The sequence below is a fragment of the Nicotiana tomentosiformis genome, chromosome 3, assembly GCF_000390325.3.
Source record: "Nicotiana tomentosiformis chromosome 3, ASM39032v3, whole genome shotgun sequence".
Taxonomy (NCBI): Eukaryota; Viridiplantae; Streptophyta; class Magnoliopsida; order Solanales; family Solanaceae; genus Nicotiana; species Nicotiana tomentosiformis.
In genome coordinates, this window is record NC_090814.1 from 35366476 (window position 1) to 35390983 (window position 24508).

Sequence of the window (24508 nt, forward strand, 5' to 3'; positions counted from 1 at the left end):
TGTTGTTGTTATCATCATCATACTATATTATAAGTGGGAACCTACAAAGTGAAATTTAAAATACCAAATTACCCATAAAAAATCGAACGACCATTTTACCCTTAGCTTATAACTAATTTTAAAAAAAATTATTACCAAAAACTGGACTTAATTCTCGGTAAATAAACACGTTTTAGTTCTCACTTATTGCATCCTATTCAATATCTTGGACTTTCTATCTTCCAATATAGTATCCTAAAGGTACAATTTATATCAACTTTTAAAATGGCGAAATGCGTTGGAGTCCTTTCAACTCCTAACTTTCACACTAACCTAACTTGTGAGAAGTTGAAGTAATTCTACAGGTACAATATATGCCAGTCTTACGCCTCATTTGTTTTTTTTTTTAAGAATAAGACGTCTGAATCTGAATACACGTCTGAATATCAAAATGTATATTAAGATTAAGACATCTGAATCTGAATACACATCTGAATGTCAAGATGTGTATTAAAATCTGAATACTAAATAATTAAGACTGTTTGATTTTTAACATCTGAATGTATAAAGTTTACGTTTATTTGAAAATTAATAAACATAAAATTCAAATAAAATACTAATTAATCTAATATTGCATCACTAAAATATATAGCTTTTTAAAATATGATAGTTGCTGATGGTAATGGCTAATGGTAGTGCTTGTGAATGCCGACTAAAAGCGGTGGTTGGTGGTAATTTAGGGTAGTAGCTAGTGGTGATTGATAGTGGTAGCTATTATAATTGAGGATGGTGGTGGTGGTGGTGATATTTAATAATGACGGGTGGTGGTGGTGGTAGTTGTGATTGAGGAATATGGCGGTGATAGTTTATAATGATGGGCAGTGCCAGCTATATTTGTTGATGGTGATGGGGTAGTTAGTTGTGGCAGTTGAGGTGGATGAGTGTTGGTTGTCGTTAATGATGGTGGTGAGAGTGGTGGTAGTCGACAATGGTGGCGGCTATGATTGAGGATGATGGTGGTGGTGGGTGGCATGGTGGTAGTTGATAATGGTAGGCGGTGGCTGCAGTTTATAATGAATATGGATGATAACATCTTAATGAAATTAAGTCTCTGTTATAGATCTTAATGATACAGACCTATTCAGATCCATTAAGTGATTGTGAAGTAAAAAAAAAATACACTTAACGATTAAAATCTAAATAATTAAGATTCAAATTTTGAAAACAAACGTACTTAATGTCTGAGATCTGAATAATTAAGATTCAGATCTCCATTAAGTTCAAACAAATGAGGTCTTAGTCTCCTATGATCCTCTATTTATTTACTGAATCATGCTCAACATAAAAAAATAAAAAAATAAAATCACAACTAATTAAGCATTTGATCTTTCTCTCAAACCATCGTCGGTCGGGAAAATGCTCTTTCTCCTGGAACACATTATTCTATTAAGACAAAATATATAAGTTACCACATATTTTTTGCGGATGAAAATTATCTTACACACTCAACCCTTATAGTGTGTGCCTAAGACACACTACCTTTTTTTCCCATTATTTTTCAAACATGTGCAATTTCACGCACCAATAAAATCATGACACGTGTCATTATTTTTATTAAAAAAATAAACCACATAAAATTACAATTACACCCCTTAACCATCTTTTCCACTTCATCTCTTTCTCTCCTCTAGAAATTACCCCCTTTCATCTCATCTCGCTGAACACCCTATAACCATGAAATTAGACATCTTCACTGCCACCCTTCTCCACATTCATCTATCTTCTATATCCGACAAGAAAATTATAATTACACCCTTCTTTTCATTTCTTTTTGTTCTCCCTCGCTCTCTATTGTTATCGATAATACTGGAACCACCACCTTCCGATTTCAAACCAAAACTTAGTAATATATTTAGTTCCAATTTTTTGACTTTAATTTCAGATCTAACACAAGAAACTCAAGACCCAAAACAAAGATATTATGGCTGCCCAATTCCCCGTCAACTTCTCCGACCAGCAAATCACCAAATTCCAGATACATTACAAGTTTAAACTCTATTATAGATTACTTCGAAGAGCAGTAATTAATTTATTATTGAAGTGAAACTCAAATCTTAGTCGAGATGAGATGCTAAGATGTTATTCTGTGATGTCCCAGCGAGATCATATTTGGTGGCAAACTGGTGGAGCAATTGTGAAAAGTGTGAGTAAAATTTATGTGTAAAGGAAGTTGGAAAAGAGGGACAATGTATCAGGAAGAAGAAGAGAAGCGAGGGGGTGGAGTTCTGGGGGCAAATAATTTAAGAAATAAAGAAAATAATTATAATTTTGAACGTGGCACTTAAACAAGGATTGAAATTTTTGTTCTCAAGTGTTCACGCTCTTTATTATTTTGGTTATGCACGTGTCTGTCACGCAGCAATAGTAGTGATGTCTTAGGTACAATCCGAAAAGATTGATTGTGATGATTTTCGTCCGTAAAAAGTGTGTAAAAAATTTTTGTTCTTAAGTGAGGCGCTATTATTCACTGAGTTTCCAACCTCATGACTGTCTCGGGGATTTGTTGGTTATTGAAAAAAAAGAAAAAGAAAATAGAGTTGAATTGATATAGAGGTATGTTTTTTTAATAGAAATTTTCTATTACATGGGTGAGGTGGAAGGGAAGGGAACAATGAGAATGAAACCCGCACCTATTGTGTAGAAGAGTCCCGTCGGTACCACTAGATGATAAAAGTTAGTGGTGATATAGAGGAATATATATATATAGCCGACTCCTACTAGTTTGGGATTGATTGACCTTTTTCAAGATGTTCTCTTCTCTAAATTTACTCAATTTATTTTGTTATTTTTCTCAAACCTAACTAAGGAATTTGATGATCAGACGATTTTAATCTTTATAAAGGTCAGTTTAAAAACAAGTGAGCTTAGTTAATATCTCCATTTTATTTTGTTTTTTATTTCATTTTTGGTTACCGTCCTGATTTTTGACTGTATTGTATGGCATAATTCTTTATGGGAATAGTGAATTATTGATTTTGCATTTTTCTCTCTTTGAAGTGAGTATTATGATCTTATGGATTTTAGTTCAGAATAGTTAGGTTTGGTGATTTCCTGCTGCATTTGCTTTATTCACTTCTCAAGACGCAGTTCATTACTTATTTTACTCATATTAGTTTGTTGATTTTCTCAAGCTCAATTGACGAATTTGATTATTGGACGCATTAAATTTCCTTATAAATGAGGTTCAAAATAAGTGTATTAGCAATCACAATGACTCTATGCAATAATTTGTTAGAATTTAGCTGGTCCCAATACCGAGTAAAGGAGGAGCGTTGCGGTAAGTTGATGTTAGTTTAAAATTTGGTAATTACAGTAAATCCTCTTATAAAGAAATGGACCTGAATAATACAGAGGATTCATGCAGCTGACTCAAACTATTTTGCATTGAAGTGCTGCTGATTATTTTGGTTACATGTCCTGCTTTTTGAATGTGTTGTGTGGTCTAGTTCTTTGCAGGAAGACTGGATCTACTCTAATGATTAGTTTGCATGGAGTGTGAGCTTTCTGAAGCTTTTTAATATGTTTTTTTTCTATCAATTACATGCTAATAAGTAAAAGCCAATCAATGTCTAGTCAGGCAAGTGCCTGAAACCATTTATTACTTGGTGCGAAAGAGTAATAATGATATGGTGTTACCTAAACTCATTTATTATTATTCTCTTGCCTATTTTCTACGTTTTGTTTGGTACACTACATAATTAGGGAGCGCTTTACCCACCAATGTGGGACTTCTTGGCACGAATCTGGATTTAGCCGAGTCCCCAATGCGGGTACCAGACATCGGGTGAAAAACCAAAAAAAAAAAACGAAAAGATAAGCACTTGCTGTATATTGTTGACGAGGTTGCAATTGCTTATATTCTCTTGCTCTGGATTATTGATCTGTAACAGCACCCCCTGAGAATTGGTCTGTTTTAGGGGTCTCCTTTTATGTATTTATTGATTAGTCATATTGTTTACTAATTGACTGGATCATGTTTGCATCTCCATGAGTAGCTCATTTTTTGTAAAGAGTTTTGCTGTTAACACATTATTGATGATTTTTCTTCCTTCTGTAAATTTCAGGCTTTACTTCATTTTGGTAGAAGCTGATCGTCTGATCCTAGGTGCAACTTTTTATCATTTAGTCTCTTCCAAGCCTCTTACTCAGTTATGGAAACTGAAACCAGTACTGGCCTTTCCAATGGTAGCACCAATGATTATTCTACTCCACAAAGGACTTACCAAGTTGTTTTAGCTGCAACTCGAAGTATGGGTATTGGTAAGGAGGGGAAGTTACCTTGGAAACTGCCTTCAGATCTCAAGTTCTTCAAGGAGATCACTAGCACTACATCAGATTCTACAAAAAAGAATGCTGTTATTATGGGCAGAAAGACTTGGGAAAGTATTCCTCTTAAAAATCGGCCTCTTCCTGGCCGTCTCAATGTTATTCTTACGCGTTCAGGGAGTTTTGACATCGCTACTGCAGAAAATGTCGTTATATGCGGAAGCTTAAGTTCCGTTTTGCAATTATTGGCAGTCTCCCCTCATTGTCTATCAATTGAGAGAGTGTTTGTTATAGGAGGTGGTGAGATTTTCAGGTAGAGATTTTGCTGCTCTTTTAGTTAGTTAACTTTCTAGCTTTTTATGCTTTAATTTTGTAACTATGATCTTCTTGACGCAGGGATTCCCTCAATGGTCATGGATGTGAAGCAATTCATGTCACTGAAATTGGGACTAATTTTGAATGTGACACTTTTGTTCCTGCAATTGATGTCTCTTTATTTCAACCCTGGCACTCATCATTTCCTTTGGTTGAAAACAATATTCGGTTTTCTATTACCACCTTATGTTCGTGTGAAGAATTCTGGAGTAAAACATATTAATCAGACCAATAGCAAGATTCTTGATAATTCCTTGGATTCCCAGGATGAGGTTAAGACATTTTCTTTCTTGCCTAACATGATTTTTGAGAAACATGAAGAATACAAGTATCTGAGATTGGTTGAAGAAATCATCTCAAATGGCATGCCAAAGGATGACAGGACAGGAACAGGAACTCTGTCAAAATTCGGTTGCCAGGTAATCTGAAGCATCAATAGTGCTCAGCTATATTTGATCTTTTTTCTTCTCTTTATGGTGTGTAAAGAAGTAACATCATCATAGTACTGCATCACTTCTGTCTAGTCATACCAAATGACATTGAAGAATGCGTATTAACCCCTATGGAAGAAATTAAATTCTATGTAGTATTAATTAATATCTGATTGCTTTTTTTGCTGTATATTTTATTATGTCTACAGATGAGGTTCAATTTGCGCAAATCTTTCCCGCTTCTTACAACAAAGGTATGATCTATTATTTTCAGTTCGTAAGTTACGCTGCTTTTGTTATTCTGATGTCCCATCATTCTATTACTGCAATGTGTATTACAAGTATAGGATAATGCTGTAGCGTATACTAGTACAATCACGTGAATCATAAGCGCATTCCTCTGTAGATCACTTATCTTATTTAAATTTGTTATTTTTGGCTTTCAGAAAGTCTTCTGGAGAGGTGTTGTTGAAGAACTCTTGTGGTTTATCAGCGGATCAACTAGTTCTAAGGTATCTGTCTGTTGCGCAATAGTCTATATATATTTTAGGTTCTACTTCAATGTCAGTAATGCTTTCTTTAAATGTTATGGCCCCTTAGAGCTTGTTTCAGTTAGTTAGTGATTTTTGGCCATTTAAGCTGCATAATGAAGTTGGTGTAGCTCTCAGGTCCTACAACAGAAGGGCATTCATATTTGGGATGGCAATGCATCCAGAGATTACCTTGACAGGTAAGATTGTTCTTTTTTTTTTCTTGCAGTGTTTTACAATTCGAAATGATCACAAGTTAGGCTTCCCATTGCAGTATCGGTTTGAAGGACAGGGAAGAGGGTGATCTGGGACCAGTTTATGGGTTTCAGTGGAGACACTTTGGTGCCAGGTTGGTTTTTGAACTTCTCTGACATATAATTGGTCAAAACTCATTGAATTCAGTTGTAACTTGTCCCACTGCACTAGCTCTATACAGGTACATCGACATGCACACTGACTACTCTGGGCAAGGGTTTGACCAATTGGCTGATGTTATCAACAAGATTAAAAATAATCCAGATGATAGACATATTATACTTTCGGCTTGGAATCCTTCTGATATTAAACTCATGGCACTCCCACCTTGTCATATGTTTGCTCAAGTCTGTATTATCATGATGCTTATGTAAAGCTTAAAGTATTGTCAACATTATAAAGCTTTGTTCCGTCTTGTTTGCAGTTTTATGTTGCCAATGGGGAGTTATCCTGTCAAATGTATCAGCGCTCTGCAGATATGGGTTTGGGAGTGCCATTTAACATCGCATCATATGCTTTGTTGACATGCATGGTAGCTCATGTTACTGGTATGCTGTCAAGATGCTTGTGCCTAATTTCACACTTGTATTACGGGCAATTGTCAATATAATAGAGAGTGAGCTATCAATAAGGTGCTAGACTGTGGATGAAAAAACACTGTAATTAAGTGAATAAGATCTCCCCGAACACATTTACGAAGTCAGGAATTTGGAAAAGGGGATGTCTTACAACAACTATGGCTTACTCCTAAACAAGTTGGGTTCGGCTATATGAATCTTCACTGACCATGTTACTCCGTTTAAAATAATCTACTGCCAATAGTATGCAATACCATTAAAGGTATTATAAGTGCTCTATATTATCTAAACGTATAATTTTTGAAAGGCTAAACCACTCCTAGAAAGCATAGGACCTACAACGAAAGTGCTAACATGTCTAAAACACATTATTAACTAATAGGTGCCACTTATATAGATGTTTTTTTCCCATTGTGCCCTATCTTTTGCTAAGTCTGCATGGATCCCTGAAGATTATAAATTCTTAGAAACAACTTCCTTCCATATAATTTTAGGTTTACCTGGTCCTCTTTTAACGCTTTTCGCACGTATAGACCGGTGCATTCGTAGGTCAATGCAGGACATGATCGAATTATCTTAAGCGACCTTTCATTTTAGCCTCGATGTGTGCTACTTGAACGTTCTCTAGAATGTGATCATTTCTAATCTTGTCTAATCTTATGTGGTCAGACATCCATCTTAGCATTCATATCTCTGCGACATTCATCTTGTGGAGCGGCCTAACATTCACTCTCCTATAGCATTACTGGTCTTATACCTTTCACTTTGGTAGGCATTCTTCTATCACATAACATCCCTGTAGCACTTCTCCATTTCAGCCATTTGATTTTGATTCTATGTGTAACATCTTTATCTATCATCCCATTCTCCTAGAACGAGCCTAAATATTTGAATTGCTTTCCTTTAGGCACTGCAATCCCATTTACTTTCACCTCCATTTCACTCTTATGTTGACTAAACTCGCAGTGCATATATTTAGTCTTGTTTCTACTTATCCTAATATCCTTATTTGTTAGACTGTTTCTCCATAGTTCAAGCTTTTGGTTGACACCCTCATTGTTTTTGTCAATTAGCACAATATTGTCAGCGAATAGCATACACTATGGAACTTCATCTTGTATTATGTTGGTTAGCGTATCTATAACTAAGTGTATTAAGTACGGGCTCAATGCCAATCCATGGTGTATACCAACGGTTGTGAGAAACTTCTTTATATCTCTTACTACTGTTGTGATGCTAGTAACAACTCCGTCATACATGTCCTTTTAAGACATATATATATGTACTGTGAAGTCTTTTTTTTCTCCAATTCCCACCAAATGATCTTTCTTGGTACTCTATCATATGCTTTTTCTAGGTCAATGAACATCATGTGCAAATCTTTCTTCCGCTGGGGATAAACTTCCATCAGTCTCTTTAGCAAAAATATAGCCTCCATAGATGTACCGGGCATAAATACAAACTGGTTCTTTGTCACTCTTGTAGTGTCCCTAAGTCTACGGTCATCACTCCTTTCCAAAGTTTCATCGTGTTGACTCATAATTTTAATGCCACGATAGTTCGCACAACTTTGAATATCTCCTTTGTTTTTATAAATTGGGATTAGGGTCTTTTGCACTCGTGGGGCATCCTACCACTTCCAAGTATAGCATTAAATAGCTTGGTTAGCCATCCTACTCCAACCTCTTCATATGTGTTCATTTTTCAAATTTAAGGTTCTAATTGTAATATTGGTATATTTTTTTAAGTATGGTGTATATGTCATTTCATCTTACCGTTGTGAAGCAGGTCTATCGTCCTGCATTTTATTTTGGGTTATGAATTATTCTCTACCATCCTGCATTCGTGATAGCTAAAACTATTGAGAGGTTATGAAAAGGAACTGGAACTTCTGAAATTCCAAACAAGAAATGCTTGTGTTCTTTGGTTAGAGACACGAACCAGACATTTTCTCGATATTAACAGCTCCAGTTCTTCTTTAAGTTGCTTCCCAATAATGTTTTCTCAGACGATGCATCTCACGATTTTCTCATTACCTTTCTTTTCCCAGATCTGGTTCCTGGTGATTTTGTCCATGTTATTGGAGATGCTCATGTATATCGCACTCATGTCAGACCTCTGCAAGACCAGCTTCAGAAGATGCCTAGACCTTTTCCAGTAAGTATTACTACCTTAATTGCTGTGCTGTTTTAGTCTTACACAGACACACACATTCTCTCTCTCTAACTTCTATTATTCCTGAATGGGAGTAGATTCTGAATATCAATCCGCAGAAAAAGGACATGGATTCCTTCGTCGCTACTGATTTCACACTTGTCGGTTATGATCCTCACCGGAAAATAGAAATGAAAATGGCAATATGAAGTTCCATTGTAAATTTTCTGGAACTACTCTGCTCTCTGGATATGGTCTTATTTTGAGGTAAATAATTTCATTTTTCTTCTCTTGTTCTGTCTTGTTTACTCTCATGTTATTACTTATTTTACCTAATTTTGATTTTTCATGGTCTAGATGAATTAAGCTGAAATTTAACATTCTTGATGTGAGAATTAAAATGCCCCTTTTGGGTAAAATAAATGACTAAATGCTTTGTGTAAGATCTGTTGCTTGATTCCTGAATGGAGGAGTGTAAAATGTGAATATCCAAACTTTTTCCTTCCCCGGTGGCTGCAGCAATTCTAATGAGGAGAGTTCAGGTTGATGGTTATGAAACTAATTATTTATTGCCGTCGGAACTCCATCATTTTGGTCCCAAATCAACTACTTGATTACTACTATTGGAAGTTATCATATCTATTTGAACAGCCTACTTTCCCTTGACGATTCACAAATCTTTCAATCTCCTGGACACTGTGCACATCTAGAAGTACCGGCTGTCGCCCACCTAGTGCATCACTTGCACTTGGATCACCTATCTCTCAGAGATGGGCTGCAATAAGTCAAGCCTACTCTGAGCACTTGAGCTCCACTCAAGCCCTACTTCAATCAACTTTTGTAAGCCTAGTGCCATATGCATAGCTCAAAAGGGGCATGGACTCTTTCCCTCTCTTTCTGTTTTCCTGGCTGCTTCTGTGGAGCTTTTCTTCCATATATTCTATTTGCTCAGAAAGCTTAGGTGCTTCTTTAAATGATGGAAGAAGATATGGCTTCCGTATTTGTTTAGAGATACAGTACTTGTTATATGCATCAGCACTATGTCCTGTGTGTTTTACCTTTGATGGTTTCTTGCCGGTGTTCAAGTCACGGATGGCTTCATCTAGCAAGTATTTTTTTTTAACATGTTACATGCTTTATATAAGTAATGTTTGTTTATGATTGGGACTGAGAGGGGAGAACTTGCAAGACATCTTGCAAGTGGTTCGACTCAGCTCGGCTCATAATTTTCGAACTTGAGCCAAGCATGCTCTTAACAAAAACTATTTTGTTCTGGCTAATGCTATTACCTTTTCAGCAGCAATTATTGCACTTAAATTCACACATCCAGTCTCTCTCTCTCTCTCTCTCTCTCTCTGGCAATTTGCCACTGGACGACTACCACCACTAGCCATCCAATCATCTCTTTTTCCTTAATCATCATCTACGCTCTCTCTCTCTCTCTCTCCACCCACTCTGCTTTTTCGGGCCCATGGATTCTACGAGTCTCATGCCCTTACAAGAACAAAAACTTTCAAGTGCATTTTAGGACTACCTCGGACAGACACACCATCCGTTCTTGTAAACTTGGGCTGGGGAGAATGAGTTTATAAAATCTTTATGGGCTTCACTCGATCCTTCAAGGTGAGGGGCTCATATGTTGGCTAACTTAACAAGTAAAATCCATCTTTGTTAACACTGTTTTCTTTATCGTGTTGACGAAGAAATATTGATGAACTTCTTGGCTATAGATCATTTTATCTTGCTAATGGTTGACTAGATCGATCTGATTGAATATGGGTCTCTTGACGATTGTTGTGCTTACATTTCAAACGGCAGAATTTTCAGATTTTAGTTTTGCATTTTGTTTCCATGTTACTCATTCAAATTCTTGAGCATTTCCGCCCAATCTTGAATTTTCTTGCTGAGTTAAGCTTGTGCTTTTGGATTTTCTTCTCAAGTTGAGCTTGACCAGTGTCTTGCACCAGGATGGGATAAGCCAAGTTGCACCCAGCAGGAATTCTAGTCAGCTCAACATAGCTCCTTTACACGTCTAGCTATGATGCAGAAACCAGACTTAGTTAATAATTTTCTGAGGGCATAAGATCTCTTTTATGATTAGGCTGGAAAAATGCTTTTCAAAGCTTTCATTTTGTATAATGCAATAATTGAAGTTTCCTTTCTGATAAGTTGCTGAACTCGCATAGCTGTTGGTTCTTGAAAATATTTTACTCTCCAGTCCATGTGGATGCTTTAGGGCTCTTATGTGTCGCTGTTTAACTTTATACGCGTTTGGGGGGGGGGGGGGTGGGAGAGGGGCTAGAATCTACCCTTTCTTATCTTCTTTATTTAAATTACTTGTAATTTTTTCCTTGTCTTATAAGTATTTGCCTCTTTTGTGTTGCGTTAATCTGAGCTATCTCAATGGAGAATCCATATTGACATTGCTTGTACAATTTTGCAGGTAGAACAACTTTGGTGTCGAGGAGCTATTCTCATATTGAGAATCTATACGTACTGTACACCTCTATTGAAGTAGGATTCCGAATGCTTTAGTTCCAGAGTCACAGTTTCTAAGGTGATCTAGAATGCCATTACTTCCTTTTGTCTTTTAGCTTTTTGGTTATTGAAATGAGGCTATCACTTCTTCGATGATGCCCTTTCTCTTGAGCTGAACAAAACGCAGGAGCTATTGTGTGGATGTAGTTGTCTTCCCAACTATATTGTTCCAATGTGATTATTTGTAGCCATCACTGTTAAGAACATACAAGCTTGAACGAGAATTGCGTGTAGCTTCTGGTACTTGACATCATATATTTTCTAGCACTAGTTATTATATTTGTGATGTCTTAATCCATTTGCGAAGTGTGAACAATCCATTTAGTTCTCATCTTAACATAACTTGGTTAACTGTGGAAAGTGGGAATGGAAATGAAATTTCAGCCTAATCAACTTTTAAATATTGTGGTGGGTTGCTTTGCAACTGTCTCTGGGTGAATTCTTGATGTCTTAGTTTGATTATTAGAGATGTTTAACCCCGTTAGACCTTTTACATCCTCCTGCTGTATAGGTGTGACAGTTGTCAGTGGATTAGATTAAAGTTCCTGAAAAGACCATCTGTTTGTTTAGTTATTACTTATCAATTAAAGGTGCTCTAATGGTTTATTAATCAAGTTAAGTGTACATTGATATACCCAACATCAGCTCTCTATTTTTGAAGAACATTCTTTTTCACTATAGTAGATGATGCTTTTCTCAACAAAATGCACTTCAACTATCGAAGTTAAACTGAAAGAATGTCCATTAACTATAAAATTCTTAATCGTAATTTACTCCTTGAGAAATCACAACAACTAATTTTCCCTCGGTTTCTTCATTTTCCAGACCTTTTGCCTTGATTTCATCAGCTTTTTTCTTTTTCTTGTAGATGAAATCAAGGAGACTGCTCAAAGCAGTCTCGACCCCTTCATTCCTTAGCAATTGCTCACCCACTTCAGCAGGGGTCACCATTGCCTCGTCTAAAAGATCAAGGATTTCAGGGAAAAGAGGATGGTCCTCAATTCCAAGATAATTCCAAGCCAATGTCTTGAAAGCACAAGGAGTGCAATAGGACATGTGGATGTGCACATCCATTCTGCCTGGCCTCAACAGGGCAGGATCCAACCTGTCTTTGTGATTCGTCGTAAACACTATTATCCTCTCGTCTCCACAGCTTGACCACAACCCATCTATGAAGTTTAGCAACCCTGATAACGTAACCTAACAATATTCAATAAAGAAACACAATCATTAAGAATTTAACTTTGGTGTACCAACAATATATGCTTTTTGAAAAATGTCATTAATTTTTTATCTAAACGTGGGATGGTATAGGATGCAAGAAAAGTGAGACTTACCTCCTGAGGTTTTGGCTTCCTAACTATATTTATAGTTTGAGCTTGCGTTATATGAGGTTTGAGTGCCTTCAAAGTCTGTTCTTCTGCTTTGCGATCTTCAATATCGAGGCTGCAGTCAATGTCTTCCACGACTAGGATTGATCTGTTTCCTGTGGAAAGTAGGACTCTCCTAAGGTCTGAATTTGCACGTATATCAGTTAGCTCCAGATCATATATATCAAAGTTAAGGTAATTAGCCATGGCTGCTATCAAACTTGATTTCCCAGTCCCCGGAGGACCATATAACAAGTACCCACGTTTCCATGCCTTGCCAACTTTCTTGTAGAAATCCCTTCTTCTAACAAATCTGTCCAAATCGCAGACAATCATTTCCTTGAGCTCTCTGTCCATAGCCAATGTGTCAAAAGTTGCAGGATGATCTAGCTTGATGGAGTTCCATGTATAATCTCCTGAATTGTATGAGTATCTCCTCATGTGTTCATTATTCATAGTATAAATTTGGAGGGTCTTCCTCTCTTCTTTAGCCTTGTTTGACTCGTTGATGACTAAAGGGAAATAGGATTCAAATACCATATTCTTGTATTTCTTGTGAAAGCATAGCTCAAAGTACCGAAGTTCGGACTGAGTAGAAGATTGACCAGGGTAATTGGTCCTCTTGGATTGAACCTGCCTAGTAACTTGCCTCCATTTGAACTGAATACCATTAAACTTATCCAACACCACTTGGTCTTTGGCTACCAAGGTGGATATCTTAGTCTCTTTCTCTGGCATACTCACTCTGAAGCTACCAGCAGAAATGGAAACCTTGGTGCCTAAATAGACTTCAGCAGCCTTATAGATTTGGTTGCTGGCTAGTCCATCAAATTCTTCAATGATCAAAACCATTTCAGAAGAAAATGATTTGAAGAAGCCACGGATGCTCAAGTAAACATAATGTTGGAGTTCATAAGGGATTAGGTCTCGGGCTACGGACCGAACCACCATGGCTGTAGCAGCTATGGAAGCTGTGGAAGAAATGATCGTTCTGGCTGATGGCATGTTAATATCAGAAAGAACACTTGAAATCATGTAGCTGGAAATGGTAAAAGATAATTGATTTTCTTACTTTTTCTGGTAACAAGATGTTCAAGAATTTTTCAGGCTTATTTTTTTTTGGTTTTCTGTAATGAAGCCAAGGTCTATTTATCTACATATTGTCCTCTTGAAACATAATGTCGTTGAAAGCAATGCATTGGAACTAAAAGGTCATTGTATTTGGCCAATGAATTTCATCGAACTTGGAGGATTAGGTTTGCATGACTTTGCCTTGTTCTTGGGTTGTTTTGTCTTGGAAATGCATGACTTTGTAGATACCTCCATAGACTACATGCTCTTGTACATAGAAGCCCACTCTGAAGCAATTGTGAATGAGTTTAAATTTTAAATACTGACAGTATAAAAGAGTTTTATATTACTCCTTCTGGTCCACTTTAATTAATTTTTTAGCCTTTTTTTTGGTGGTCCATAATATTTGATTTTTTCAGATATCAAAATGGAATTAACTTTCTTTTTTCAAAGTTGTCCTTAGAGTAAAGAGCATAGGAGTATTTATTATATTTCTAATGAATAAATTAAGGTTAATATGGTCAATTTTATTGTTAATTAATGCTAAAAGGTGGATGTGTAAAAATAACCAAAAACAATCAAATAAACTAGACTAGAGGGAGTAGCAGGTTATGTAAAAGGTAAGTACAAGTAATCATCCAAAATAAGTGAGATTACTAACCTAGAAATAGATCTAGAAACCTGCTGCAAGAAGTTTAAATGCAATAGTAGTAAAAATGTTTTATACGTCGACATAAGTATATTAATCCATTGTAAACATAGACTTTATAATAAAATTTTAGGTCAATTTTTTGCAGAGTCTTTCACGGTCAACCGGCCAGCCTAAGACCCAAGTCTTTAGCGTGTTTAGTGTTTACATACCATTGGAATACATTGTTTCTTTGGTATCAACAATTTCCACCATCAATTTATGATATTGTTAGAAATCTTTATTTGGTCATAAATTATACTCCTCGTTCTAACAGTTTAATGCGTTTGCTTCTTTTCCGAAAATTTTCCATATTTTCTGGGAAGCAAACACAACTTTGAAGATTAACTTTGGGTTATGGTATTCCAATTAGATACTTCCAAATAAAAATGGAGAAGCAGAGTCAAAATGATAAAGAAGAGTGAAGATTAGAGAAGGCACGGGCAAAATACCCATGGGATCGTCTACAAAGATACCGTACCTGATAACAGGAAAAGAGAAAATAGGTGCGGGATGGATAATTAAAAACCACGAAGAAGGAAGGTTCATTAATAGCCGCGAATACGGAAAGAAATCGGCATAATCCATGATTATGTGCGATTGGTTGTTGTTACCATAAGCATTATAAATTACTCATGTCACGAGTAATCAATGTAATAAATATTGTAGTAACATGCAGGAATTAAGTAGGGTAAGACAATTACTTATTGTACTCTTATATAAACCCCCTTACCATATCTTGTACTCTCATCAAGAAATTCACGAAATTATACTATCAATTGTTTATATTTTTATTTTCTGCTATTTGAAGATCTTATTCTCTCCTTTTGGAAGAAAGCTGCGATTATCAATAAGATTTCTATTTCCTTATTCTCTCAATATTTTATTTTCATTATTTGTTATTCATCTATATTAGGAAAAATGAGTAAAATTGGTTATTAGGAACCCGAATTATAGTATTATCTGTTTTGGGCCACAAAAATTATTTTTTGGTTAAACAAATTGGTTCAGTTATCGAAAAATCTAGTAATTTTTTCACTTTTCATTTACATATTTTGTCTTTAGCAATAAATTATGTCTGTCACTAATCAAATTGTTCAGGTTGAGGATAGACAGCAAGGAGGGACTCCTCCACACAACACGCCCACACATTCTCCACTGTGTTTACGAGAAAATTCACCACACATTCTCCACTGTGTTTACGAGAAAATTCACCTGTCAGATCCGCTAATCGTAATGCGGGACAACAACATGAGGAACAATTAAATGTGCAAGATGACTTGAAGCAATTTATTGCGTAGTAAATTGGTGAAGCTCTGCGTGCTTTTGCAACTGGGTTACCGAGTGTTGTTCAGGCTCCACCACTAGTTAATACAACTATGAAAAATCCTCAGTCAGGACTTGAAAACTCTGAAAGTGGAGAAATACCCAAATAAATTTGGAGCCAGAGGGTTAGGTACGCCAAATAATTCTAATTTACAGAATTTACTTATAACTTTGCAGAAACAACTCAAGAAACAAAATAAGCAGATAGAACAGATATCGGGAGTACCGCCTGTGATTAAAGGAGTGGATATTAACAAGTATTCACCACAACCATGGAAGCCAAGTGCAACACCATTACCAAGACCGAAAAAGTTTAAAATGCCCGATATTCCTAAATATGATGGGACTATCGAACCACGATATAATGACCCAACCAGTTGTTTTAAATATTATAGCCCCATATCCCTATTTATTGCCTCCTCTATGTTTAATTGTGGTTATGTGACTTGCCGGTATGGTTCGTCTGATTTGGGGTGAGTTTCGGAGTGAATTGGGACACTAAGTCTCAAAGTTCGAAGTTTAAGTTGAAAGAGTTGACCGGAGTTTAACTTTTGTCTAGACGACTTCGAAATGGAATTTTGATGGTTCCATTAGCTTCTTATGGTGATTTTGGACTTAGGCGTATGACTGAATATTGATTTGGAGGTCCGTAGGTTGGTTTGAGGCTTTTTGGCGAAAGATGAAGCGTTGAAGGTTTGAAAAGTTGATAGGTTTGAATGAGGGTTGACTTTATTGATATCGGGCTTGGATTGTAATTTCGGGAGTTAGTATAGGTCCGTTGTGTCATTTAGGACTTGAATACAAAATTTGAGCTAATTCGGAGTTGGTTTGATATGATTCGACATTAGTTTAAGAAGTCGAATGTTCATTGATTCAATAGGCTTGAATTTAGAGCGATTCATTGATTTGATATTGTTTTATGTGATTTAAGGCCCCGAGTAGGTTCGTATTATGTTTCGGAACTTAATGGTATGTTTGGACGGGGTCCTAGGGGCCTCGGGTGTGATTTCGGATAGAAATTAGGTTCATTTTGGACTTATGATGATTGCTGAAGATCAGTTGAGATCTGGTGCAACCGCACCTACGAGGGGCACGACCGCAGGTATGGCACCACAAAAGCGGTCCAACGGTCGCTGGTGTGAAATGGGGTTTGGTGAGCTAGGTCCACAGGCGCGGAGGTCCTTCCGCAGTGCGCATCCGCAAGTGCGGATATCTTCCATAGAATCAGATATTGGTCTGTTGTGTCAAGACTGCAGATGCGGTCATGTACCGCAGAATTGGACGCGCAGAAGCGCCCTTTGGTGTACAAAAGCGGAAGAGCATGTGCACGTTTTGTCCGTAGGAGCGAAATTCCCTGAGCCTTAGTTGAAGCCGCATGTGCGATGCATTTTTCGCAGATGCGGAGTAAAAGAAGCGATGAGTTTTTTGCAGGTACAGAATGTTTGAGTAGAAATAGGGGCGAATCAAGGGTTTATTCCACTTTTCATATTTTGAGTTAGAGAGCTCGGTTTTGGGCGATTTTGAAGGGGATTTTCAAGGATTGGATCGGGATAAGTGTTTTGACTCGGTTTTGTTCATTAATCATGATTCCATCATTGTTTTATCATTTAATTAGTGATTTGAGTTGGAGAAATTGAGGATTTTGTGAAAACTTTCCTAAACTATAAATTGAGGATTTGAAGGTTGATTTGAGGTCGGAATTGTTTTAGTATGGCTGTACTCGTATTGGAATGAGTGTTTGAATTTTATAAGTTTGGTCGGGTTCCGGGTGTGAGCCCGGGTTGACTTTTTGATTTACTTTAAAGCTCACAACTTTATTATCCGAAATCATTTCCTATCCTTTGTATTTAAGGTATTAAGTTATTTTGGCTAGATTCGAGCCGCGGGAAAGGCTTACTAGTGATTTGATTTAGCTTGTTTAAAGTAAGTATCTTGTTTAACTTTTTGTGTGTGTGTTGGGGGGGGGGGGGGACTACCCATTAGGACTTGGGTGATATGTTTTATCTGGATTATGTGAAAGACGCATACACGAGGTGACGAATGTGTACACAGGCATATACATGGTATTTTGATCGGTTTAGACTCTTAGACTCTATCATGCATTTAATTAGGAATTGAAATATCATGTTAGATATTCCATTGTTAAATTGCTCTTACATGCTTTACTTGATGTTGTTATCACCCGCTTTATCCTTTGTTGCCAAACATGCTCTTATATGCCATTGTTATCTCTCTTAATGTTATATTACCTCATTTATTGTCAGGTTATTCTTGTTTGAAGTTGTTGATTATTGAGAAATCTTTCCTTGTTTAGAAGTTCTCACTCATTTTATTATTATTAAGATTCTTGCTCGTATTGTGGTTGAGCCGTGGACTATATATTTTGGTAACTTCGATATTGTTGATTTTGGTAAGCTGTGGCATATCAGCACTTATGGTGTGCGTTGCTATTGTGTTGTGATATTCATGCACATGCGACGGTATAAGGAGTGAGAATTTATGTGCGTGTTGCTAGTAAGGGAATTATTTGAAACCACACGACGTCATAAGGGAGCTAAAGTACATGCAGCTATTTCGGGAAAAATATTTTCAAAAATATCTTAATGCAAGGCTCACGTGGCGGTATAAGGAAAGATTGTGATTTTGAATTGTAAAATGCGGATATGAGGTGGTACCTCAATTGATATTCTTGTGGTACATTCTATGTTAAAGAGGCTTGTTGGTTGAACAGTTTTGTTATTTCTTTATTTGCCTTAGTTGTATCTGTTCGTATTGTTTTCTTGATGTTCCTATCATGTGTTCAGCCCTTGACTCCTTTATTGTTTTAAATTCTGTTGTTAGCTTACGTTATTGAACTGCTTTGTCGTCATTTATTTCCTCGTCTTCCATTATTTGCCTATACTATATCTTGTTCAGCTTCTCTTATCCTAGCAGGTGTCTTGACCTGGCCTCGTCACTACTCTATCGAGGTTAGACTTGATACTTACTGGTTACCGTTGTGGTGTACTGATACTTCACTTCTGCACATTTTTGTGCAGATCCAGGTACTTCATCTCAGGCTAGGTATCAGTGATTTGGCTATACATTCCAGAGAATTCAAGGTATACATGCTTGGCGCTCGCAGGCCTCAGACTCACCTTCAGTCATTGTTTTTACTGTTGTTTATCTTCTACTTAGATAGTGTTGTATTAGAGGTTCTTAGACTATCTTTGTAGAGCTTATGACTCAGTCCACTAGTTTTGAAAATTTTGTTACTGATGTTATGTTTTGGATTTATTATGAGTGTTATCGAATTATCTTATTATCTTAGTTACTAATTGTGTTAAGTTATCATTGAATGTTAGGCTTACCTAGTCTTAGAGACTACGTGCCATCATGACATCTTAAGGTAGGAAATTGGGGTCGTGACAAGTTGGTATCATAGCTCTAGGTTTATAGGTGTTACAAGTCATAAGCAAGTTTAGTAGAGTCTTGTGGATAGGTGAGGAGACATCTGTACTTATCTTCGAGAGACTATGGAACTGTTAGGAATATTCCACTTTTTTGATTCCTTATCATGTGAATTTGTTGATTTCGAAATTTGAGTTTTGTCTTTCTATTCTCACACAGATGGTGAGGACACGCACTGATGGTCGGGGTAGAGGCCGAGAAGGGGCACATGGTGCAGCCAGAGTACTTGCTTGGGCAGCGACTGAGGAGCCACCAGTAGCTCCGGTAGGGAGATAAACACCCGAGATGCTTGTTGTTTCTCCTGGACTTCAGAAGGCCCTAGTGCAGTTTTTGATCATGTTTAGCACTCTAGCCCAGGCAGGATTGATTCCCCTTGCACTAGCTATATCTCAGGCTATGGGAGGAGCTCACACTCCCACAACCCACACTCTAGAGCAGCGGGTATATGTTGATTAGGTTCCGGGGGTTATACCAGCACAACTTGTTGTTCCGGTTCAGCCTGAGGTCAAGCTAGCGGCATTCGAGGAGGAGCAAAAGAGACTTGAGAGGTTGAAGAAATATGATCCTCCTACCTTCAGTGACACAACTACCAAGGATGCACAAGGCTTTCTAGAGAACTGCCACCGTATTCTTCGTACCATGGGTATTGTGGAGGTAAGCGGAGTTGCTTTTACTACATTTCAGCTGTCAAGAGCAGCGTACCAGTGGTGGCAGGCTTACGTGGAGGGTAGACCAGCTGATGCAACCCCACTCACTTGGGCTCAATTTTTCGAGATGTTTCTAAAAGAGTTTGTTCCCTAGACCCTTCGCGATGCGTGGCGCACAAAGTTTGAGTAGCTACATTAGGGGGCTATGTCAGTGTCAGAGTATGCTATCAGATTCAGTGAGTTGTCCCGATATGCACCTACCTTGGTTTCTATAGTTAGAGAGACAGTACGCAGATTCATCAAGGGGCTCAACTATGGTATTAGATTCAGCATACTCGAGAGTTGGAGACAGACACTCCGTATCAGCAGGTGGAGGTTGGAGGGCATGCAGGGCCGAGATAGAGAGGACAGGGAGGCCAAGAGGCCTCGAGGTACTGGAGGATTTAGTGGTGGCCACACTGCAGCTACAACCCGTCATGGTAGGGGATATATGAGTCATCCAGTTCATTCATCACTTCCAACTTCTAGCAGGGCTCCGACTATTTCTAGGCCCCAGGTTGCTCACTATGCACAACCACTTTTTGGTGCACCTTCCACTTGGCGTGCTTTCAGCGGCCAGTCCAGCCGACCAGGCCAAGATCAGTTTTAGTAGCCGCGCCCACCGAAAGCTTATTTTGAGTGTAGCAATACTAGACACATGGTGAGAAACTGTCCCAGACTTAGGAGGGGTGCACCTCCACGGACTGCACAGGCTCCACGGATTTCACAGGGTCCACAAGGTTCGCAAGCCATGGTTGTCACTCCAGTTTCCTCCTCACCTGCACTGTCAGCTAGGGGTGGAGGTCAAGAAGGCAAATGTTGTCCTATTAGGGGAGGCTAGGCTTGTTTCTATGCTTTTTCGAGTAGGATAGAGGCTATCGCCTTAGATGCAGTAATCACAGGTATTGTTCCGGTTTGTCAAGGGATGCCTTAGTTTTATTTGATCCAGGATCCACTTACTCATATGTGTCATCTTATTTTACTCCGTATATGGATATACCTCGTGATTCTTTGAGTTCTCCCGTATACGTGTCCATGTTTGTGGGAGATTCTATTATTGTAGACCGTATTTATCGGTTGTGTTTATTTGTTATTGGTAGTTTTGAGACCAGAGTTGATCTATTATTACTCAATATGGTAGACTTTGGTGTGATCTTGGCATGGACTAGTTGTCTTCCCATCATGCTATTATGGATTGTCATGCCAAGACTATGACACTGGCTATGCCAGGTTTGTCGCGATTGGAGTGGAGGGGTACATTAGATTATATTCCTAGCAGAGTTTTGTCCTTTATTAAGGCACAAAGGATGGTTGAGAAGGGGCATGATGCGTACCTGGCCTTTGTGAGAGATATCAGTGCTGACACTCATAATGTAGAGTCAGTTCTGGTAGTGAGAGATTTCCCAGATGTATTTCCAGTAGACGTACCGGGTGTGCCACATGATTGGGATATTGATTTTGGTATTGACTTGGTGCCGGGTACTTGGACCATTTTTATTCCACCATATCGTATGGCACCTATGGAGTTGAAGAAATTGAAAGAGCAGCTTCAGGAGTTGCTTGATAAGGGTTTCATCCGGTCGAGTGTCTCACCTTGGGGTGCTTCAGTTTTGTTCGTGAAGAAGAAGGATGGCTCTATGCGGATGTTCATTGATTAAAGGCAGCTGAACAAAGTTACATTCAAGAACAAGTGCCTATTGCCGTGAATTGATGACTTATTTGACCAACTATAGGGTGCTAGAGTGCTCTCAAAGATTGTTTGAGGTTAGGGTTTCATCAACTGACGATTCAGGATTCAGATATTCCGAAGACTGCCTTCAGGACTCAGTATGGTTACTACAAGTTCCTAGTGATGTCATTTGGGCTAACCAATGCCCCAACAACATTCATGCACCCGATGAACGGTGTATTTCAGCCATATCTTGATTCTTTCATCATCGTATTAATTGATGACATCTTGGTATATTTTCATAGCCGGGAAGATCATGAGCAACATTTGAGGATCATGCTCCAAACCTTAAGGGAGAAGAAGTTGTATGCAAAGTTCTCAAAGTGTGAATTCTTGCTTGATTCAGTGGCATTTCTAGGTCATGTGGTGTGTAGTGAGGGGATCAAGGTAGATCTGTAGAAGATTGAGGTAGTTCAGAGTTGGCCTACACTGTCTTCAGCTACTAAGATTTGGAGTTTCCTTGATTTGGCCAAATATTATCACTGTTTTGTAGAGAGTTTCTTGTCTATTGCTGCAACTTTGACTAGATTGACCCAGAAGGGTGCTCCATTCAGGTGGTCTAACGAGTTCGAGGAGAGCTTTCAGAAGCTCAAGACTGCCTTGACCACAACTCCAGTTCTAGTTTTGCTTTCAGCATCGAGTTCATATACGGTTTATTGTGATGTATCACAAATTAGTATTAGGTGTGTGTTGATGTAGGAGGGTAGGGTGATTACTTATGCTTCACACCAGTTGAAGCCCCATGAGAAGAACTACCATATTCATGATTTAGAGTTGGCAGCTATTGTTCACGCTTTGAAGATTTGGAGGCATTATCTCTATGGCGTGTCTTGCGAGGTATTCACAGATCATCGTAGTCTACATCACTTGTTTAAGCAAAAAGGACCTAAACTTTAGGCATCGAAGGTGGCTTGAGCTACTGAAAGACTCTGATATTACTATTTTGTATCATCTCGGGAAGGCCAATGTGGTGACCGATGCCTTGAGTGGGAAGGCGGAGAGTATGGGTAGCCTTGCATGTATTCCAGCTGGTGAGAGGCCATTAGCATTGGATGTTCAGGTGTTGGACAACCAGTTTGTGCGATTGGATATTTCGGAGCCCAGCCGAGTTCTAGCTTGCGTGGTTTCTCGGTCTTCTTTGTATGAGTGCATCAGAGAGTGTCAGTATGACGACTTCCATTTGCTTGTAATTAGGGACATGATGCAGCACGACGATTCCAAGGAGGTTTCTGCTGGATATGATGTGGTGTTAAGGATGCAAGGCCAGATATGTATGCCCAATATTGATGGGTTGCATGAGATGATTCTTGAGGAGGCCCATAGTTCGCGGTACTCCATTCGTCCGGGTGCCACTAAGATGTATCCGGATTCGATGCAACACTATTGGTGGAGAAGAATGAAAAAGGATATGGTGGAGTATGTGGCTCGGTGCTTGATTTGTCAGCAGGTGAAGTACGAGCATTAAAGGCCGGGCGGGTTGCTTCAGAAACTTGAGATTCCCTAGTGAAAGTGGGAGTGTATTACCATGGACTTCATTATTGGGATTCCACGGACCTTGAAGAAATTTGACGCAGTGTGGGTGATTATGGATAGGTTGACCAAGTCGGCACATTTTATTCCGGTGGTCACTACCTATTCTTTAGAGCAATTGGCTCAGATCTATATCCGTGAGATTGTTCGTCTCTATGGCGTCCGGTGTCCATTATATCTAATAGAGGCACGTAACTCACATCACACTTCTGGAGGACCTTACAACATAAGTTAGGCATGCAGGTTGAGTTCAGTACACACCCCAGATGGAGGGGCAGTCCGAGCGCACCATGCAGATCTTAGAGGGTATGCTATGTGCTTGTGTTATGGATTTTGGGAGTTCATAGGATCGGTTCTTGCCTCTTGCAGAATTTGCCTACAAAAACAGTTACCAATCTAGTATTCAGATGGCTCCTTATGATGGCTTATATGGGAAGCAGTGTCATTCACCAGTTGGTTGGTTTGAGCCGGGGAGGTTAGGTTGTTGGGCACTGATCTGGTTCGGGATGCCTTGGAGAAAGTCAAGTTGATTCAGGATCGGCTTCATACAACACAATCTAGATAGAAGAGTTATGCTAATCAGAAGGTTCGTGATGTAGCATTTATGGTGGGAGAGAGAGTTTTGCTGCGGGTTTCACCCATGAAGGGTGTGATGAGATTCGGGAAAAAGGGCAAGTTGAGCCCTAGGTATATTGGTCCTTTTGAGATCCTTGAGAGAGTGGGGGAGGTGGCCTACAAGCTTGAATTTCCACCCAACTTATCGGTAGTTCACCTGTGTTCCATGTTTCGATGCTTCGAAAATATTATGGTGGTCCGTCCCATATGTTAGATTTCAGCTCAGTCCAATTAGACAAGGATTTGACTTATGTTGAGGAGCCAGTGGTCATCTTGGACAGGCAGGTCCGAAAGTTGAGGTCAAAGAACATTGCTTCAGTGAAGGTTCAATGAAAGGGTCAACCAGTCATGATATGCATAGCCATTATCCTCACCTTTTCAGCACTTCAGGTATGTCCCTATACTCGTTCGAGGATGAACGCTTTTTAAGAGGGGGAGGATGTGATGACATGACCGGTCAGTTTGAGTATTGTAGCCCCGTTCCCCTATTTATTGTCTCTGCTATGTTCTATTATGGTTATGTGACTTGCTAGGGTGGTTGATTTTGGTTTCAGGCGAGTTCCAGAGTGAATCACTTAGTCCTAAAGTTGGAAGCTTAAGTTGAAAAAGTTGACTCAATTTGACTTTTGTGTAGACGACTCTGGAATGGAGTTTCGATGGTTCTAATAGCTTTGTATGGTAATTTTGGACTTAGTCGTATGTCTAGATATTGATTTCGAGGTCCGTAGGTTGGTTCGAGGGTTGACTTTATTGATATTGGGCTCCGATTGTGATTCCGGGAGTTGGTATAGGTCCATTGTGTCATTTGGGACTTGCATGGAAAATTTGAGCTCATTCGGAGTTGTCTTGGTATGATTCGACATTAGTTTTAGAGGTT

The 24508-nt window shown here is 38.6% G+C and overlaps 2 protein-coding genes and 1 pseudogene across 2 annotated transcripts; 2 read left to right on the forward strand and 1 right to left on the reverse strand.

The window, feature by feature from the left end:
* Positions 1-1413: 1413 nt before the first annotated feature.
* LOC104098717 (bifunctional dihydrofolate reductase-thymidylate synthase-like) lies at positions 1414-11464 on the forward strand (annotated as a pseudogene).
* Positions 11465-11884: 420 nt separating this feature from the next.
* Positions 11885-13685, reverse strand: LOC104098718 (AAA-ATPase At3g50940-like). The gene is made up of 2 exons (XM_009605528.3): positions 12504-13685; positions 11885-12366 (listed from the first exon to the last, which is right to left on the reverse strand). Exons 1-2 carry the CDS (start codon positions 13569-13571, stop codon positions 11926-11928), a joined length of 1509 nt encoding a protein of 502 aa, XP_009603823.1. The 5' UTR covers positions 13572-13685; the 3' UTR covers positions 11885-11925.
* Positions 13686-20947: 7262 nt separating this feature from the next.
* LOC138907613 (uncharacterized) lies at positions 20948-22951 on the forward strand. The gene is made up of 3 exons (XM_070198217.1): positions 20948-21236; positions 21980-22169; positions 22288-22951. Exons 1-3 carry the CDS (start codon positions 20948-20950, stop codon positions 22949-22951), a joined length of 1143 nt encoding a protein of 380 aa, XP_070054318.1.
* Positions 22952-24508: the final 1557 nt, after the last annotated feature.

Coding starts and splice junctions, on each gene's coding strand:
- LOC104098718 (XM_009605528.3), bottom strand. CDS start 13,571: ATGATTTCAAGTGTTCTTTCTGATATTAACATGCCATCAGCCAGAACG. Junction 12,367..12,503: donor GGAAGCCAAAACCTCAGGAG/GTAAGTCTCACT, acceptor GAATATTGTTAG/GTTACGTTATCAGGGTTGCT.
- LOC138907613 (XM_070198217.1), top strand. CDS start 20,948: ATGGATTGTCATGCCAAGACTATGACACTGGCTATGCCAGGTTTGTCG. Junction 21,237..21,979: donor TGGTATTGACTTGGTGCCGG/GTACTTGGACCA, acceptor ACTGTTTTGTAG/AGAGTTTCTTGTCTATTGCT. Junction 22,170..22,287: donor GTATCACAAATTAGTATTAG/GTGTGTGTTGAT, acceptor CACGCTTTGAAG/ATTTGGAGGCATTATCTCTA.